This window comes from Capra hircus, chromosome 16, assembly GCF_001704415.2.
Source record: "Capra hircus breed San Clemente chromosome 16, ASM170441v1, whole genome shotgun sequence".
NCBI classification, from domain to species: domain Eukaryota; kingdom Metazoa; phylum Chordata; class Mammalia; order Artiodactyla; family Bovidae; genus Capra; species Capra hircus.
In genome coordinates, this window is record NC_030823.1 from 4099043 (window position 1) to 4118977 (window position 19935).

General features: G+C 52.8%; 1 protein-coding gene across 1 annotated transcript; it reads right to left on the reverse strand.

Moving 5' to 3' along the window:
• Positions 8144-17539, reverse strand: FCAMR (Fc fragment of IgA and IgM receptor). The gene is made up of 5 exons (XM_018059931.1): positions 17347-17539; positions 11906-12244; positions 10268-11027; positions 9504-9622; positions 8144-8880 (listed from the first exon to the last, which is right to left on the reverse strand). Exons 1-5 carry the CDS (start codon positions 17537-17539, stop codon positions 8696-8698), a joined length of 1596 nt encoding a protein of 531 aa, XP_017915420.1. The 3' UTR covers positions 8144-8695.

Consider the following 19935-nt stretch of genomic DNA (forward strand, 5'->3'; position numbering starts at 1 on the left):
GGGAGAGTGTGAGGGGAGGTGGAGAAGGTTTGGGGACACTGAGGGGAAAATTCTAGTTCTGCCAGGTTATACGGCTCCTTTCAAAGGTTTTCCTTCTTATTTCTCTCTTCTCTGGAATTCGATCATCAAGCTATTTGTGGGTTTTGTTTTCTTATTCTCATTTACCCACTTTCCCCAAAGCAGGGCTACCTTGTGTCTAGTGGTCTGGAGTCTGGCTTAAGGGGGACCCACTGAGTCCTAGGACACAACCTTGATGAGTTACGGGCCTGTGGGGAGGGAGGGAAGCACGTCCAGGAAACAGCTGCTTCTCAGGCTACCTGGGGGGCCCAGGTCTCCTCTCCCAGCCCTGCAGTCTGTGATGACGGGACATTTCCCGGATCACGTTCTGGTGTGTTCCCAGGAGTCCCCCAGACCATCTTAGCTGACAGTGCCCGTGCCCCCACACATACCCCAAGTCCACGTTGCCTACTGACCCAGCTTAGGGAAAGAAGCAAATGAGAAGCAGAACCAGGGAAGAGTTATGAAGTCAGAACCCTGCGTCCTATTTTGGGCTCAGCCACGTGCTAGCGGTGTGACTGCAGTCCCCCAGCTTCCCATCTTTCGCTGCGGTTTCCCCACCGGGACCCCAGTGGCCCCAAGACATAGGCCATGCCTCCCACTCCTGGGGGAGGAGAGTGGCCCCTCGACTCAAGAGTGATGACGGTAAAAGCAGGAGTTACACCTCCAAGATGGACAGCGCTTGATCTGTTTAAGAGCTCCCCCTCCCTCTTAAAATAATAATCAGAGAGGAAAATAATAATGAGAAAGTCTCATTTGCCTTTCACGACTCTGGGACTCGGCACGAATCAGTTGGGGAGCCCTGGCCTGGGGTCAGCGAGCCTGTACCCGGCTCTAACTTACTGAGCGACCTTCGCCAAACCACTTCCCCCTTCAGGAATGCAGGTGTTTCATCTGTTAAACTGGGGCACTGGACCAACTGACCTCCAAGGCTTTCCCAGCTCTAGGACTCTGTGTTTTGATTGAGCATCGCATCATTAGCTTCAATGCAATGCAACGAATGACCACAACCATGGTGTCCTAAAACAGCTGAAAAGTGTTCTTTCTCGGAAGGCAAACGTCGGAGATCAGGGTGTGGGCTCAGGGCTCCCTCGGGGGCTCAGGGGAAGAACCAGGCCCTTGTTTCTTCCAGCTCCTGGTGGCTGCTGGCATTCCTTGACCCTCTTTGCCTTGTAGCCACACCACTCTGAGCTGTGTCCTTGGCTCACATTGTCTTCTGTGTGTCTCAAATGTTTCTCTGCCTCTCTTATAAGGACGCTTGTGATAGCCTTTGGGGTCTGTCTAGATAATCCAGGATGATCTCATCTCAAGATCCTGAACTGAATTACATCTGCAAAGACTCTTTTCTCAAAGAAGGTAACACTTATAGATTCTAGAGATCAGAGGTGGACCTGTCTTTGGAAGGCCATTGTTCAGCCTATCACAAACTTCTGCTGTGTCCGTGACCAGCTGTTCCATCAGTCTACCGCAAAACTATGCCCCACAGCAAGTTCGAGGTCCAGGGAAATTTGAGACATGCAGGGGTGTGCATCCCTATTCCCCAAGGGCTTCTTGTCTAACTGAAGAGTCATCAGCCCCGCACGCCAGCCAGGCAGCCTTGGGAAATCTCCCACACTCCAGACCTGGAACTCTCCGGGTTCACATCCAAGTCCTGTCACCCCTAGCAGGGGGCTCCTTGACAAGTTATTTAGTGTCTCTGGGCCTTGGTTTTCTCATTTATAAAATGGGGCTAATTATCCTTACCCCATTACTATAGTGTGGAGATTAAGTATAATATGGACAGTGGCTGGCATCTAGAAGGTGTTGATGGTTCAGCATGGGGACAGCATAGGCTGTTGGAAAGGACTGATTTCCTCGCTGACCCGTGAGGAACCAAGGGCAGGGAAGTGGGAAGACTTGGCCAGGTTTGCACAATGAGCTGATGGCATGAATGGGTCGAGAACCGAGGTCTCCCAACGTTGAGCACTTTCCTCCACTTCCCAAAGCCTTTACTCCTCTGGATGAATCTTTTGAAGTCTGTTTTCCCAGGCAGCCAAGGGCTCCCATTTGCACTGAATTGATCCCGCCAAGGCTGGAGAAGGCCAGGTCCACAGGCCCCCAGTCACTACCAGTGTGAAGCTCCCAGACCCTGGGCTGACCCAGCCACCAACAGAGAAGGGGAGGCCTACGCTATCTGGTCCTTCCCCAGATCTCCACTGCCCTTTCAGCATTGCTCACTGGGGACAGTCCTCACGAATGCGGCTTTGCGGGACAAGTGGGACAAGAGTGGAGAGAGGAAGTGCCTACCACTGCTGTTTGCTGCCAGCTCTCTGCTCCCATGTGCAGGTCTTTAGCTGATCAATGTTTAACTCTTGTCTGCAGTCAATGTTTAATCCCAGGCCAGCCAGCCCTGAAATCGAGCATTTCTTGGTAAGCATTTATAGAGCATTTTAGTAACAATCGCTGGAAAAGAGAATTTTGACAGTGACTGCAAAAGCTAAATACCAAGCCCCTCTCCCCCCAAACCCTGTTTTTTAAGGAAGTGGACCATTTGGGATTATTTATGCCCAGGTTGCCTGCCTTGCCATCGGCAAATAATGATCTAGTATTTCCTGGCCCAGCTGTCATCCACAGGCAGGAGCACAGCGTTGGCTCTTGCTGTTTTAATTTCACCTTTGGGGCTTGAGAGAGGGCCTGGGACGTGGATGACTGCACTTTTGCTCAGCTTGGCAGTGTGGTCCCTGTGTGGTCACTGCCTGGAGCCCCAGACTGGAACAGTCCAGTTGGCCTGGCTTAGCTCGGGTCAGATTTTGGAGAAGTCTCTGAACCCAGACTTATGTTCAGAGGTTTTCTGGTGAACCTCCTCGTCAGGAAGTAAGTAGGAGGAAGCTTCCTTATAAATGTCTGCCTGGCTGGTGGGTGATTTCATAGGGGCTCCACAGGGCCCTTCTTAGGGGGCTCGGAGCAGAGTGTCTATGACCTGGCAGCTTCGTGTCCATGCCAAGAACAGCCACAATGAGGGAAAAGTCACAGTGCCATGCTGGGTGGCAGGTGTGAGGGGAGTGTGAGGGGAGGAGGGGTGCTACCAAATTCAAGGTTCAGGTCACTGGATGTGCCGCAGAGAGCCACTGGCTGGCCACGTGTGTGCACCGGGGCCTCAGATCTTTCCTTCCATCTCCATGAACTCACTGAGTCACCTCCTCCCTGACAACCTGCCTCCCTGTCACTGCCCAGATGTCCAGCCCCTCACTGTTTTCCTAGCTCCATTGATTCCTAATTAGAAAGTGAAAATGACATTTCTTCTAGGCCTTCTGGAGTGGGGCAGGAGCGGGGGTTGTCTGTACTCGATCGTTGTGACTGGTGGGGGTGTGATGGCAGAGACAGCGGTGGGCACGCCTGAGCCCGAGGAGGCTAGAAGTGTCGAACCCGAACGTGAAAGATCCTGGAAGCGGAAAGTCGGCTTCGGTCACCAGGCTCCCTCAGTTTCCCCTAGGCCAGTTCCGGGACCCCAGAGAGCTTTTATTCTCTGATTCTGCGAGGCAGGAACAAATGAGCAAGTCTTTTCTGAAGTTACCAAACCACTCTCTTGCCCTCTACTGCCTGCATCCCCTGGCCAGGGAGGGGCGGAAGAAGGAAGATTTTCAGAGCAGACATCCAAAGTCAATAGGTGGAGTGTCAGGTGGCAGGGCCCAGCCCCTCTCATAAGCCACCGGGGTCCTCCTGAAAACTTGCTGTTTCCTTGTTCCTGGTCTGAGCTTGGCCTTTAGCCCAAGCTTTGCCTGGCGGCAGCCATTAAAAACACATCCTCTGAGATCCCCTGCAGCCCGTGCCCATCTGAGCCTCAACATTCCCATCTGTACAATGGTATACAATCTGCTTCTTTCCAGTGACGTATACTGTAGTTGGTTTTCAGCTGTCTGTGCTACACGGGTGGGGGAGAGTTGTATTTCCTAACCAGTCTGTCCTTCCCATGCCAGGATTTAAAGAAGCAAACTCCCCAGGGCCCCCTTCCTGAGCTCTTGTCTGAAGTACAACATCGTCAAATTATGGGACAACTTGGAAAATGCTTTCAGTCACGTCATCATGGCTCTCTTCCTTCTAAGATATTCAGGGTTGGGGAACCAGGAATCTGTAACGTTAGGAAAAGAAGTGGCTCTTGTTAACTGAAGCTTTATGCTCAGAGCAAAACTGGTAGGTCTACATCAAGGCGACAAACAGGCAAAGGATGGGAACTTGGTCAGAGACTGGAAGAGGCAGAAAAGAAAACCCGAGATGCTAATCAGGGAATGTTTCGGCCAAACAGGACCAGGAGGCAATCAGCGGCCCCCTGACTCAGCGCTTCAGTACTCGTGATGTCTACGGGCCTCTAGGAGTGTGGCATCGGGTCCATTCCAGCAGCTGGCACCTCTCTGCTGCCCATCTGGGTTTCAGTTGCCCCCTTGGACGGTGGGCCGTGGGGTGATGGCTCAGCCCCTTGTTGACAGTGAGGGGAGCCGTTTGGTCTGGTAGGCCCAGCGCCTGTAAGTCACGCTGTGTCACTTCAAGAAAAATGGAGGGCTTGGTGGCCCTGGACTTGGCAAGCAGCACCACCCACAGGGAGTACTTCCTTTAGTACGGGCTCTCCATTCTCCATTCAACCTTTGTCAAGCTCTTAGCCCTGGATTATCCGCACCAATGGAAAATAATCACATAATACATGTCTAAAATGATACTTGACTGAAGCGAGGTGTAAGTCCTTTCGTGGAAATACCTCCCTCTCTGTATCTGATGGGAGCTGATTCTGTACTTCCCAGACCCCACTGGCTCCTGGAGGAGAGGAAGAAACCCCCCAAACCCTTGTGGAGAGTGTGAGAAGTTGGCTGCCAAGTCAAGCGCTTGTCCTGAGTTAACTGTGACAGATGGACACCCCTGCAAGCGTTAGGATCTGAGCTCGATTTTTGCAAATGCCAGTAAGGACCTCAGGACTGGTCAGTGAAGTTTTCGCTCTTAGTTCCAGCTCTCTGAACTTTTCCACTTCACTTAGCCAGGACAGGAATAGGTCAGCTCAGTGACTGAAGAGAACAAATTACTGGAAATGATTATGAGACTTTTTACACACAGGCCTAAAAGAGGAAAACAAAGACTTCTCTAGAATCTTAAACAGGGAAGCGTGTGACCAAAATAGGCAGGCTGTAAGTCCAAGCATGGCGGTGCAGTGCCATGACCAAGGATTTCGTTTGTGGCTGCCTTGTGTTCAGTGGCTCCTGGCCTCTTTCCGTCTCCTCAGTCTTCTCATCTGTAAAATGGGGATTATCTTGCCTACTTTATAGAAATGTTGCATCAGGTGAATGTAGAATGTGAAAACACCCAGGAGTGTGCCTGCTTGGTAGAGATACTCAGTGAACAGCAGCAGCATTGTTATGCAGCAAGATGAGACTGGGAGGGTTGCTCCCCAACCCAGAGAACATGCTTGATCTTAGGAAAGGGAGTGCTTCCCTGTGTCTTGGATATTTCCCATGGACACTTGGCTGATTTCAGCTTCAGAGACAGAAGTCCCCCTGCTCTTCGTCCCAGAGATGTGGGTATAAAGCTAGCTGGGGATAAGAGATTAAAACCGGAGTGTTGACAGTTCCCAGCAGTGGCCATGGCCTTCTTAGCCACCTTTGCCTCTGGCCCTTTAAATCCAGGCCCCTGCCCCTCTCCAGGCATCCGTTAGCCCATAAAGGAGTGCGTTAAGCCCATAAAGGAGTGCTTGAAGCCTTAGGGGTTCCCCCGCTTCCTTCCTGGCCAAGATTTCACTCAGATCTTATCTCTGTTCAGCTCCAAAGACTTTGCTCTTGGCTCTGCTCCATCCCTTTGAGCTTGTACTTGCTTTCCCCACTGGTGGACCTCAGCTTTCCCTGGAACACTCTGGTTTGGCAGCCTCTCCTACTTCTGGAAGCTGCTCCTGACCCCTGTCCAACTCCCTGGACAACACCCTGGCCGGCAGGTGCCCTCCCTACCCCCAGGCAGGTGGTCAGGCAGAATGCCCAACCACTGCAACCCAGACAGGGGCTTACAGGGGCTCAGAAGGAGGAAGGTGCCAGCCAAGGGTGGCCAAGGGAAGCTGTTGAGGAGGTTGGAGTCAGATCCTTCCTATCAGAGTGGGAAGTGGAGAGCCTCAGTTGGTTTTACGGTTTAATGCAGGGATTGGCATTAAGGCTGTAAATTAATTACCACTCTTGAGCCAGATTCAGCCTGTGGCCTGCTTCTGTAAATAGTTTTGTTGGAACACAGCCAAAAGTTATTCACTTCAGGATGGTTTTTGGCCACTTCTGGGCTGCCAGGGCAGAGTGGAGCAGTTGCAACAGAGGCTTTACAGCCTGCAAAGTCTGAAGTATTTGTTCTCTGGCCCTTTATAGAAAAGGTTTGTGACCTCTGATTCAGTGCATCAGGCTTCCCCAAACAAGGAGTGATTTGAGGAGCCCAGTCCTGTGAGGTCACTTCAAGCTAAACACGATAGTCCAAAACCTGGGGTAACACGTACAATGTCCCCTGACCCTCCCACCAGGGCTATTCACAATGCACCTTGGTGTATTAAGTGTGAAGTCACTCAGTCGTGTTCAACTCTTTGCGACCCCGTGGACTGTAGCCCACCAGGCTCCTCTGTCCATGGGATTCTCTAGGCAAGAATACTGGAGTGGGTTGCCATTTCCTTCTCAAGGGGATCTTCCCGACCCAGGGATCGAACCCAGGTCTCCTGCATTACAGGCAGACGCTTTAACCTCTGAAAGTCTTCCAAAACTCCTGCGTAAAACCTGCTTTTGGCTTAAGCCATGTTTCCCAAATTTCTTTGATCTACCAAACCTTTTCCTCAGAATAGCTTGTAACAGTCCTCAGAAGCTAGTGTTTTGTGGATGCCTCTGGGAAACACTGCGGAGTGGTCCTATACAGTCTGGACTTGCTCCCATTCCTGCATGCAGTGAGCTGAGGGACTGTGGCTGAACTCTATACCCCTGAGGGCCTGTTTCCACATCGGCTGGATGGGATGATGGTGGCTCTTCTGTCTCTCTTACAGGTGTTTGAGGCAGGCCCCTGCGATCATGTGCATGAAAATGGTCTAGAGCCAGGGGTGTGGTGTCTTTGATTCTCGATGACGAGTTTTGCTCTGATCTGGTGTTTAGCAAAGGTGAAGTGAGGAAAGCACTAGGTCAAGGTCACGAGTTCCCTTTCCTAGTCCTCATCCTGCTATTCCTAACTGGGTTAGCTGAGAGCCTTTCAGCAAGCAGTTTTGCTGCCGCAGGGTCTCAGGTATCCCACCCTGGGCAGTGGGTTTTAGACTGGTCGATCTCTGGGGATCTATTAGTGCTGAAGTTCTGTAATCCATTTGGTTAGGTGCAGGCAACTTCACTGCTTATCCAAAACAGTGAGCCTTTCTCTCCCAAACCATGAAGAGCATATCATATTTATGCTCTCTGGACAGCGTCTGGGTTCAGCCCCAGCTTTGCAGAGGCAGCAAGGTAGGATTTGTGGTGCTGCTGGCTGCTTAGGAGGCAGGGCTGAGCCTTCTGGGAATATCTCCCTGACAATTCCTGACTTGATGCTGGAGCCTTTCTTTCCCTTCTCTTCCATTGCTTGAGGGCTGCTCTGTCCAAACATGAAGCTCAGACAGCTTGCTGACAGATCTGGCAATGTGACAGAGCAGAGGTGACACTTGATGAGACGTGACACCTGGGACCAGAGCAAAGCCCCAACAAGCATGTGATGAAATGGTTGCAAAGCAGAATCCACATAAAATTCCTCTTGGCCATCTCCTTTCTTATCCACCCCTCTTACCATAACCGCTTTCCAGCTTTATCAACAGTCCTTGGCATCAGGGAATTATAAGCAGTTGAATAAGAGGAGCTTTATGAAGAAGATGAAAATCTACTGAAAAATACCCTTCTCCTTCATGAACTTAGGAAAATCCCAGAGAATCTTGACTGGGTCAAAAGGTCTACAGCATAGTGAGTATGGGGCCAAATGGGGAGGGATGAACGGGGAACAAGTGTTCTTCCTCTTGGTCCCCATGTAGGGACCTGTGGGGTCATCTATGGGCCGCCCCCCCCCCCCCACACACACATTGAAAGCGCTTCAGAGCATCTTCATGGGCAGGGTCACCAGAGGCCACAGAGACCACACCCCTCCACTCAGCCATTCAGTACAGTTATTTATTGGGGGCTCTGCTGAGCTGAAGTTCTTCAAGGATGTAGTAAGAAGGGCAACACGCAATCACTGCCCCTAGAGCTTAGAACCTACTGGGAATGAGTCAAACCTGTGCAGTAGGCTGGGTGCTGACAGACATCAGAAAAGGGGGCGCCTACAAGGGCTAGGAGTGACGGTTGAAATTTTGTTAACATTGCACTCTGATTGGAAGCCTCTCATATTTTCAGACCTCCAGGAATGGAAATTTCATGCCTTATCCGGGTCCACTGACCTCAGCCAGTAGTGAACTGATTCTGTCTTGCAGCCTTCTTTGAGTCACGGTGTCACTTATGGCCGTGGAAAATGCTCCACCTTCCTTGGCCCAGCCTTTGTCTCCCTAGACGGAGTCCCATTCCCCCAGCTCCCTCTGCCCCAGCTCGTTCACGTGGAGGAAGGAAGAGAAGAAGCTGGGCTATGGTATTCAGTCCTGGTTCCGCTTCCACAGTGACCGAGTGGCTTATCCTTCCATTCCTTGGAGTCCTGGGTCTCTTGCTGGGAGACTCAGGCTGATGTGGAGAGGAGGAGGGTCAACCTGGAGCCTCTTCCTTCCCACCTGGGGTGGCTGGCCTGGCTGGAGGCCCAGCTCCGGGGGCTGTGTCATCTGAATCAAGGTGACCCCTGATGACCTTCCTGTCTTCTGAGCTGCACAGACACAGAGCACACTGTGAGGGTCCTGGGCGCTGAGCCTGATTCCCCAAGAACCACCCTCACCCGCTGCAAGCGTCAAGGACTTCTTGACACAGACGGTTTCTAATCAGACCCTTAGATCCGCAGAGACTGGGCCAGGCCTTCAGGGCCCTGGGTCTGGGAAGCTTAGCCCCTTTTGCTTGCTCCCAGAGTATCTCACCCTTTCTTTGCCGCATCTAACCACCGTGGAGCAGTCGCTTTAGATGTGCTTAAACCTGGGCCTGGTGCTGTATGAGGTCTGCAGAGGGTGCAGGCAGAGTTTGGCTGCACCCCTGGGCCCTGCACTCCTGTCTGCTGCCAGCATTGTTCACGTGGTTCCCAGGCCTACACTGAGCAACAGTCTCCCCATTCTCTGAAGAACGTCTCCCTAGGCTCTCGGACATCACCAGGACGTAAATAAACAGATGACTTTCCCATTTGACAGAGAAAGGAACCAAGGCCAAGCTTGGCTAGCATGGCCCAGACTAGCATTTAGCATTTCTGCATCCAGCAGTCCCGGACCTGCCCCAGTCCTGAGGGTGTCAGAGGGGAACGAGCCCTCCCCTCTGCGGGCCTGGGGCGAATTAGACCCCACTCACAGCTCTTTTTCCTCTGGAGCTTCCTTTTCCACAGGACAAGGGTCACCAGCATAAGCGGGCACAGCACCGACGAGACTGGAGTCAGGACCCCGCAGAAGTTCCTCTCTTCCAGAGAAGTGCTGCAGAGAGAGCAGCAGGAGTGGGCGTCAGAAGAGCACAAGAGAGGGGGGCCTGGAGAGCCCTGCACCCCTCATTTTAGAGGCGACCTGGAGGCCTGGGCCGGCCGGCTGCCCTCGTTCCACTGCTGGCCGGTTAGTTGCTGACCTGGGACGCGGTCCCCTGCCTCCCGGTTTCCAAGTCCTCCGTCCTGTCCCTCCCCGACCACCTGTGTGGGGTCCCTGCCAATGGGCTGCAGGGGCCAAGAGAACTGAGTCAGGGTCAGGGAATCCACGCTAGGCATTTGGCTCAGCCGCAAAGTGGCTCTTTGTGGCTTCGGTGAGTCACCCACCACCCCACCTTGCCACCCGCTGGAGCTTTGTTTCCTCATCTTTTAAGGAACCAAAAGTCCCAACAGTCCCACCTAAATATTCTGAATATTCTGTTGCTTAGATGTTTGCTCAGTCACGTGAAAATACTCAGATGGCGTTCTCCCAGTGAGGACCTTGGAAGGAGGGAGCATTCTGACCCCCGTGACCTTTGCCCTTCACTGTCCTGAGGCTCCAGAGGGGGAGCAGAGGCATGAGCAGACCCAAGGGCGCATGAAGCTGAGCTCACTGAGGGAGCAGGCAGACGTGCAGCCCCAGGGGAGGGGGCCTGGGGGTTACCTCTTTACGGAAGACTCCCTGGCCAGGGGCCCGAGGGGCCCCGCTGCCAGGGCCTGGCTTGGCATCACGTGTGGACCACCGTCTCTGGCAGGGGTGCCCAGGTCGCCGTCACCGCTTCCCTCCACAGATGCCATCTCTATGCGGGTTGGCTCTGAGGTCCACACAGCTGCAGCCGGGATGGTCCCTTCAACGGAGCCCAGGCTCTGTGGCTCAGAAGCCGATGTCTCCTCTTGGAGGGGTTCCCACATCCATCTTTCTGAGGCCAGGGTTGATGGCCTAACGCTCCCTGCCGCTGTCTCAGTGGTGCCCGGGGTTGTGCTGATGCTCTCTGTCTCCTCGCTTGGCCTGTCAGCCCCAGGAGTAGTTTCCCTCTCTCTTTTGCTGGCCGTGGCCCTGGTTGCTTCTGAATTGCTGGTGCTCCACCCCAGACCCCGTTCTGTAGCGCCGGTCGTGCCTCTGACTGTTGAAGCTGGACTCTGCACGGTGGGCACAGTTGCCCAGACGGAGCCCTCTGCCTGGCTGCCTGTCCCTGGAGCCAGTACCGCAGCTGCTCCTGGGGTTTGCCCTCCCGTGGCTGAAGCCGTGGTTTTCCTGGCTCCTGGAGTCAGGGCAACCGTATCCCATCCTGTCCTCTGTCTTCCTGTCGTCTGGGTGTTTCCTCGTGTGCATCTTTTGGCTGCTGGGGGTGATGCTATTTCAAAGGATCCTGTGATGAGCTCACCATAGGCCAGAGTGGCTGTGGGGATGGTTCTGGAAAGACCTGTGTGAACAGCAGAAGGAGGCCTAATGAGAGGGCCATCCGGGCAGCCTACAGGCTTTAGCAAAGGACATCAGGCTTGAGGTGTTTGCCGCTAGAATGTACCCTCACTAAGCAGTGCAGTCTTTGGCCAGTATATTGGATAAAACAGAGAAAGCCAGTCTTTTGCAAATATTGACACTTTATGTTCCTGTCTCGTTTTATGCCCACATGTTCTCTATCTGACTGCCCCAGGACCCCATTCTGTCCTTCACGTACTGCTCTGCAAATGAGAAAAAAAGAAAAACTCCAGTCACAGCAGAGTGGCCAGTGTCTGCAGATGGTTAGAGAGCAGCCTCTAATCGAACAGTCCTCTCTCTGGACTCCTGCCTGCCTGCACCTCCTCTCACAGCCTGGACGCCCTTCCCTGGACTCCGGGTACTTGACTCCGGACAGCTCTCCGGAACTGACTGCACAGGACCCCGGCCTGGCCACCGCCGGACGCCTGCTGAGAGGCTCCGTCTTAGGAAGGGTTCAGTCCTGCCCATCTGACCTGCTCCGCACGTCTGAACAAAGAGATGAGACCATAAGAAGCCACATTATCTAACCCACTGGCTTCACAGAACCCTCTTCAAATACCACGTGCCACAATGTTCAGGGGGAACAGGGTGGGATCGCTTAGGGGGAGACCCTAGTATTGGGCCGTTGGCGCAGCTGGGCCATTTTCCCTGGTATCTACCTTCCCTCCGTCTGAAATGCAAGCCCGCACCTTCGGCCCTTGCATGACCCCAGCTTTCATCACTGTCCTTGCGTTTAACGCCCTCCTGGGCCTCTGGGCTTCCTGTGGTCTCTCCCCCTTCCTAGAATTCACCACACCTGACCCGCCAGCCACCGGCCCTGACCTGGAGAGACCGTCAGGTTCATGCTGAAGAAAAGCGCGTTGTTTGAGCTCCCGAGGCCGCAGCGGTAGCGCCCCTCATCCTCCGGGGTCAGCTGGGACAGCCTCACCACGAACAAGCCTCTTTTCGGGAAGTCTGCGAGGGCCACGCGGCCGCGGTAGCGCAGGTGCGTGTAGTGGTTGGTGGACACGATGGTGCGGCAGACCCCCGTTGAGGGCCTAAGGCGGCACCAGTACTTCCTCTGGTGGCTGTTGATGGCCAAGCGGGGGTACCAGCACCGGATGGTCACAGCTCCCCCGGGCTCCCCGGACACCAGCCGTGGGCCCGTCAGTGCGCTGGCGGCTGCAGGAAGAGGGAGAAAAAAGTGCATGGAGAAAGAGTGCTGAGTGTGTCGCCGTTTGAGGAGCTCTGAGCTCCAGACTGTGCTAGAATTAGGGAACAGGTCAGAAAGTGCCCCTGTGAGAGTAGAGCTTTCGTTGTTGTAGGTGTTTAGTTGCTAAAGTCATGTCTGCCTCTTCTGTGATCCCCCATGGACTGTGGCCCTGCCAGGCTCCACTGTCCGTGGGGTTTCCCAAGCAAGAATACTGGAGTGGGCTGCCATTTCCTCTTCCGGGGGGTCTTCCTGACCCAGGGATCGAACCTGTGCCTACTGCATTAAAAGGAGGGTTCTTCACCACTGAGCCACCAGGGAAGCTAAAAAGAACCAACATAGAAATGTCAGTGCTTAGCACCAGATCAGGAGTGGCCCCAAGGGGTGGAATGGAGCTGTGTGGAAGGCCCCATCTGAGAGATGAAAATGCAAGAATGATCTTACCGCTGTTCAGCTAACCACCATAGAATTTACCATGTGCCAGCTGATCTTCTGAGAGTCTGCCCAGAGCCTGGGTTCTAGCCACTGGGTTCCAGTGCAGATGTTTTTTTTTTCAAAATGCAGATGTTTAAAAAGCTGCCCCCTAAGCACCTATAAGGGGGCCAAGGCAACACCTGAAAAAAGGCCCTGATTTGTTTGCACAGAATGTAAAAGAGAGATACTAGAACAATGAGGTCCCACTGTATAGCAGAGGGAACTATATCCAGTATTCTTTGATAAACCACAATGGAAAAGGAGATGAAAAAGAATATACATATATGTATAACTGACTCACTTTGCGGTACAGCAGAAATTAATACAACATTGTGAATCAGGTATACTTCAATACATTTTTTTTTAAAGAGAGATGTTAAATAGTAAAAACAGAAGTGTTTGCTTGCTGCTGAAAGGAGAGGGTGCTGGAAGCACAGGAATCCTGCCCTGCTTGGCGGTACCTCCTCAGACCAGCGCTTGCAACACTGCTCACTTTCCTTTAGAAGTGGAAACCACCAAGGGCTGCCGTCAAAGCCGAGCAGACTGTGACTACGTCTGCTTTGGCAGTGCCTGCGATCACAGCTGAAGCTCAGTCTACGGCCCTTTTACTGACAGCCTCTTCACACTGGCTCTGGGATGTCTCTGCCCCTTGACAAAATCTCAGACGTAATTTCAAGTACAGTAGCTTTTGTAGTCTCATTTGGATAAGAAAACACACAGCCCAGTGCTTCTTGCAATTCCAATCTCTTATCCTGTTGAAGCCTTTTTCCTTTCTTCCAGCTATGCTTGGAGGCCTGATGTTTGGGAGGGGGACAGCTCAGGGTCTTTGCTTTGCTGGACCCCTTTCTCTACTCAGAACTGCTGTTGGGGCCCCTCTGGGGCTGGGCGTGGAGGGGAGAGGGAAGGGGAGGAGGAGTCCTGGCCTGCAGGTGGCATCCTCCGGGCAAGGTCGCATCCTTCCCCGTTGCCTCCCAGATTCCCTGTCGGGGCCTCTCTGCAATTAGTTCCCTCCTGGTAGGAACTGCCTCTGCTCCTGCTGGCCTTTTAATGGCCCCTTGACATCAAGCCTGTGACCTGGGGCCGCTTACCCCTCCGGTTGAAGTCACAGTCCCCTGTGGGTGGCCCTCTTGCTAGAGGCCCTGGGGCAGCTCCTTCTCTGGGATCCACATTTGGTCCCTGCTGGAACCGAGCTGTCGGGAGACTGCTGGGACTACAGCAAGCTTGTTGAGTGGCTTCCTAGAGGTCTCTTCTCTTACTCCTCTAAAAGTGGGGAAGAGGTGAGCCCTCTGTCCCTCAAGGACAGGTGGTGCAGGGCGCATCACACTGCCTCTTTCCAGAAAGCTCTTACTGTGAGCTCTTCTTTTTGACCCCTGATGACTCTGCGGGTGACGACATGGGGGGCTATTTCTGGAATGACCAGCTTTGCCATCTCTCTCCTCAGTCCTGTCCAGGTGCTTCAACATCGTGCTTTAGGATATGGGTGCCTGGCATCTACAATTTTTCTATGTCTTTGAAAGTGAAAGTGAAAGTCGCTCAGTCGTGTCTGACTCTTTGCGACCCCACAGTCTATGCAGTCCATGGAATTCTCCAGCCCAGAATTCTGAAGTGGGTAGCCTTTCCCTTCTCCAGAGGATCTTCCCAACCCAGGGATCAAACCCAGGTCTCCTGCACTATGGGCAGATTCTTTACCAGCTGAGCCACAAGGAAGCCAAGAATATTAGAGTGGGTAGTCTATCCCCTCTCCAGTGGATCTTCCTGACCCAGGAATTGAACCGGGGTCTCCCGCACTGCAGGTGGATTCTTTACCAACTGAGCTATCAGGGAAGCTCCATGTGTTTAACACCTCTGAACCCAAGAAAGTTTAATCCTGTTGCCAGGACTGGCTGCATAATTTGCAAGGCCCAGTGCAAAATAAAAATGGAGGACCTCTCGTTCCAAAGTTACTAAGAGTTCACTAAGGCAATAGTAGAGCGTTAAACCAGGCACCTTATAAATGGGGCCCTGTGACTGCACAGGGCACATGCCCATAAAGCTGGCCTGCCTCTTGCATATGTCTTAAGCTCTCATTATAGGAAGAGTCAAGACCATAAATGTTAGAGATAGATCAATACTCACTGTGGGTTTAATTAAATGACACACTGCAACTATGGCACTGTTGATAAAGTTACATAGCAACTTATCATAGAAAGCAAGAATCTTTGTAATTACAAACAAGGACTATCTCAGGACAACAATGATGACGCTCTGATTTCTGGAATCTGTGTGTGATCTACATGTGTGTGTCGGGGGAGGAGGCAGAACAAGAGGATTTATGAGCCCCATTGATCAGCAGGATGGGGTGTTCTGACTTTGCAGTTGAGAGCTGATTAGGAATCCTTAATCAACTTTCGCAAGGCACATTTTTTTTCTGTTATCAATATCAAGTTTCATGCATCCTTAAGAACTTGTTCAGTGGATAACTGGTAGCTCTTGCGTGTGTGCGTGCCAAGTTGCTTCAGCCGTGTCTGACTCTTTGCAACCCCGTGGACTGTAGCCCGAGAGGTTCCTCTGTTCATGGGATTCTCCAGGCAAGAATAGTGAAGTGGGTTGCCGTGCTCTCCTCCAGGGGATCTTCCCGACCCAGGGGTCGAGCCTGCGTCTCTTATGTCTCCTGCGTTGGCAGCCGGGTTCGTTACCCCTAGAGCCACTCAGGAAGCCTGACTCTTATGTAAGCGCTTAGTTATGTACGATAAAGGGTTTGGGAATTTTGGACTAGTTGACTGTGAGAAGTAAAGGAAGGGCTGGCGTTTTAGGGTCAGTGTGATGGCTCCCAGGGGCCCCTTTGGTGGAGGTGGTGCCCCTGCTGTCATTCACCCATCATCTCCCAGCAGTGTCCACTGTGTGGCTTCAGGCAGGGACAGGCAAGTGAGGCCTGCAGCTGGAGACCGCAGACTGGAGCCTGACTTGGTGTGAGGAGGTGCAAGGGGCACGTGGCAGGAGCAGGGAGAGCCGGCTTGGGCCTGGGGTGGATCACTTCTGCCCCAGCAACAGGATGAGAAAGGCCCCACCTTTGACCAGTGGTGGGGCCCAGCGGGGAGAGAACCAGCCTGCAGCCATCTGAGATGGGGTCTTCTGTGTGCAGGGACCACAGCGGGGAGATGGCCCCTGGAGGGGTCCGCAAAGACATCCACAGGAGGAAGCGCCAGCTCTGAAGCCTGCCAGGCCAGAGAGCTCCAGGCCACTCCATCAGGTATGAGCAGCCTGCCTCCTGCTTCCCCTCCCACTCGCCACTCTGACCCTGTTGGGGTCCCAGGTGCCAGCTGCCTCCCAGGCGGGGAGAAAGACCAGGGGAGAGGGGAAGGCAGCCTCACACCCCTCCCTGCCTTTCTGACTGCAGGCCTGGGGTGGCCAGGGTGGGGGGCATATCTCTGAATGAAGATGAAATGGTTGACCAAAATATTTAACTGGTTACTTAAAATGATCCAATTAGAACTTTTGAGACTTGAAAAATCATGGGCCTGCCTGAGTTTTCATCTGGGGGCCAGGAAGCTTGCTCCTACCGAAAAATTTTAAAGGGGGCAGTGAGAGATGAAAATAAAGAGGTGGTGTGATTACATCACAGAGGTTTCTTGCTCCAACATTAGCTTACCTTTGATTCATTAAAATCTGATTTGTTTATAAGCCAAACAAAATTGTTTTTGGTGTTATTATTTGTTCTTCAGTCAATAGATCACGTCTGACTCTTTGTGACCCCGTGGACTGCAGCACACCAGGCTTCCCTGCCCATCACCAGCTCCTGGAGTTTACTCAAACTCATGTCCATTGAGTTGGTGAGGCCATCCAACCATTTCATCCTCTGTCATCCCCTTCTCCTCCTGCCTTCAATCTTTCCTAGCATCAGGGTGTTATCATAGCATTTATTTGTTAATTTACTCTTTCAACATTTTTTATTAAGCAGCTACTTGGATACTCTGGGCACAAACTTATTGCCTTCCTTAGTGGCTCCCCATTACCATCAGAATAAAACCAGACACCACAGCATGGAGACAAGACTGTGCTGCCCTGTCTGAGCCTGATCACCGCACCAGCCTGCAACTTGACTTTCGTCCACCTGTCCCTAGTGCCTGACACAGGGTAGGCCCTCCATAAGTGTGCATTGACTAAAGAACAAAATGCATCCATGTGGTTTTCATTTACCTATCTGGTTTCTTTGTAGACTCTGCACTCTCTAAGGCAAGGTCTTCATCTTTGCATGACTGGTACTGTGGCCTGGCACTTGAGTTATTTTAGAATGAGTGCTAATAGAGCAGTGCTATCCTGGAACCCATATCTCGGAAATGCAGCTGACTTTCAGTCATCAACTTGAATTGAAGAGGGCAGAGACAGATCAAAACACTGAGTATCCCAGCGATCATCAGGTCAGACATACACCTTTTCGTGTGAGCTCTTGCCTCCCACACTCTCCCTGGGCCCAGATCCAATCACTCCCTCACTCCAAAGCCATGGAGAATGCTTGTACTTTGGAGGGGTTGCTGAAGGCCACTGAGGTGCCCGCCAGGCTGCAGCCTGGAAGGCTCAGGTGTGGGTGTGCACGCTCTGAGTCTGGCTGTTTGGGACTCACCCGGCAGCAGGCACATCAGGAGGAAGATGAGCATTCTCCATCCTGCCCTCTGGCTGGTGACCTGCAAGAAAACACCACTGCTGATGAGGAGGCCTGAGAGCAGGCGAGTGAGACACCGGTCCAGCAGCCCTGGGACCTGGTTGGTCACCTTCTCACTCTGGGATCGGGGTGAGCTCAGCACTATCAGCTCCATTTTGAGAGAAGCCTGGCTCCATCCTCATGGCCCCAGACACGCACATTTGGCCTGGCTTGCTGCCCCCAAGCCTGGAAAAACTCCCTCCGTGGCATGCCAGCCCCAGCACCCGCTTGCCAGCCTGGGGCTCTAGATCTCGGGGAGCACTGTGTAGTGGAAACTCTCCAAGCCAGAAGTTTAAGCCTGTGGGACCTTGGAAAGGTTACTCAGTGTTGGAGATCAGCTTCCTCTCCCCGGGGAATAAGACTCAGTACAGGGTGCTGTGCCACTTAAATGAGTGAGTTAGAAGCGTCCACAGGGGGCCTGGTGCCGAGTCTCCCACTTCCCCTTCTGTTTCACAGAAGGATTGCTTCCTTCAAGGAAAAATCTCACTGGTGTGAGCCTCCAGGCAACAGCAGGAGTTAAAAATCAACTCTTAGGCCAAGTCGTTCCTGCCTGAGGGTCCTGTTCGGTCTCTCCTCCACAAGCTCTCGAAATCCCTCCCTGGCCCCTGGCCCTTGCTGATCTCCCCCTGCTTTGGCCTCTCCCACAAGCCGGGGAGCTCCTGGAAGGTAGGACTTTGAGCCTCCAGGCTCTGAATTGGGATCTAGCCTGGAGTAGGTGCCCCAGGCACGTAACTGAGCATAACCAAACACGTTATGAACAAGAACCTCTCACTCTTCTGACAAACACCATACTGACCACTATCAATAGCCCTTTGTTGCTTGCTGATTGGAAAAAGGCTAGGATTGTGTTAATACATTATCCTTCTTTTGTAGTCCCCAGAGGGTTTTCATGGATGCTTTTTGGGTGGTTAAAATAATCTCTTCTTTGAATATATCTACTGCCTGCAGCTCCTGGGACCTGTGGATACTTTTTCTAAAGCAATCAAACTGAAGTTAGCCATTGTTTCCTCCTTCCCACTCTAATACCTGTCCTGCTCATGTTGAGAACAGCTTCAAACAGTCATAATCTGGTCCCCTCACCCCACTCCCTGTCCAAATGGACAAAACCACATGTGGCCAGTGGCCAGGCTGGGCTTGGGCTAAATGAGGAGAAAAGGGAACAAGGTGGGAGTGGTGGGGGTGTGCAGAGGAAACAGGAGAAGGGGGAAGGAAGGGTGAGGCAGGAGGTGAAGGAAAGGAGAGAGAGGAGAGGAGATGGAGTCCGTGGTCGGCTCTGTTTGCCTGGCCATGTCCACTCAAGCCTCTGCCAGCTGTACCCAGGTGGAGCCCCCAGGGTGGTCAGATTCGGCAAGGTTCACAGGTTCCCTCTGCCTCCTGTCTCAGGCACCATCATGGCAGCCTCAAGCCCTCCCTGCCCTCTAAGCTGCTGGCTTCCTGCTCTCATCTGGAGGCTCTCCCAGGTGTGTCTGCACCTAATCTGTTGTTTGATTAATGTCCACCAGGTCCAGGCTACTTCTGGGGCTGCTGTCCAGGTTCCCGCAGGCGGGTTTTTCTCAAGTGCCAAGTGCTGACACAGCGCACCCTGGGGCCAAAGTCTGCACAGCCCTGCCCAACTTCTCTGAAGCCCCAGTGGGTGCAGCTATCTCTCGGCTGCAGGAGCAAAACCGCCTCTGCGGGGCAATGAGGAAGCATGGGGTGTGAGATAAAATGCCTCCAAGGAGTTATCAGCCTTGATTGGATGTTGTGAGGATAACATTCAACGGAAAGTCTCCAAGTCAACAAACCTCTTTCTAAGAGACAGGGGGCCCCAACTCAGTAGCTTGAGGCCAAATACCTCTAGGATCGTGCATCGCATTTTAGAGGACAGGGCACATTGGGGAATTCTCTTGTCCCTCAGTCCCACTGGGAAGGGCTCTATCCCAGCTTCAGCCCAGGCTGGTGTGTAACTCCCCAAGTCCTTGCTGCCCCCTTGAGCCCTACTTCTCTCCTGTCCTCCCACCTGTGGCAGCCGACGAGAAAGGAAGGAGGCAGGTGTAGAGAAAGAGCACAGAACCAGGATTCAGGAGGTTCCGTGTTGCCCATGGCAATGACCTTGAGCAAAGCATCTCCACAGCCTCGCAAAAGCTTTGACTGCAGGAGCTCCATGCTTCCTTCTCTTCTTAATGTTAACATGTGTGTGTGCTAAGTTGCTTTAGTTGTGTCTGACTCTTTGCAACCCTAAGGACTGTAACCCCGCAGGCTCCTCTGTCCATGGGATTCTCCAGATGAGAATACTGGAGTGGGTTGCCATGCTCTCCTCCACGGGATCTTCCTGACACCAGGGATTGAACCTGTGTCTCTCATGTCTCCTGCATCAGCAGGCTGGGTTCTTCGCCACTAGTAGCACCTAGGAAGCCCTTCTTAACGTTAGTTGGTTCTAAGTCACTCAGGGGACTGTAAGGAGTCCTACACTCTGGTGGGAGGGAGAGAAGAGTAGGACCAAAGGAGGGAGGTGCTGGCCTGACCTCCAGA

What these genes read in the sequence shown, in the direction of transcription:
- FCAMR (XM_018059931.1), bottom strand. Translation starts at nt 17,539, where the DNA reads ATGGAGCTGATAGTGCTGAGCTCACCCCGATCCCAGAGTGAGAAGGTG. An exon ending in GAACCTGACGGTCTCTCCAG is followed by an intron (nt 11,028 to 11,905) that starts GTCAGGGCCGGT and finishes CTGTTCACACAG; the next exon opens with GTCTTTCCAGAACCATCCCC. An exon ending in GCTCCAGAGGAAAAAGAGCT is followed by an intron (nt 8,881 to 9,503) that starts GTGAGTGGGGTC and finishes GTGTCTGTGCAG; the next exon opens with CTCAGAAGACAGGAAGGTCA.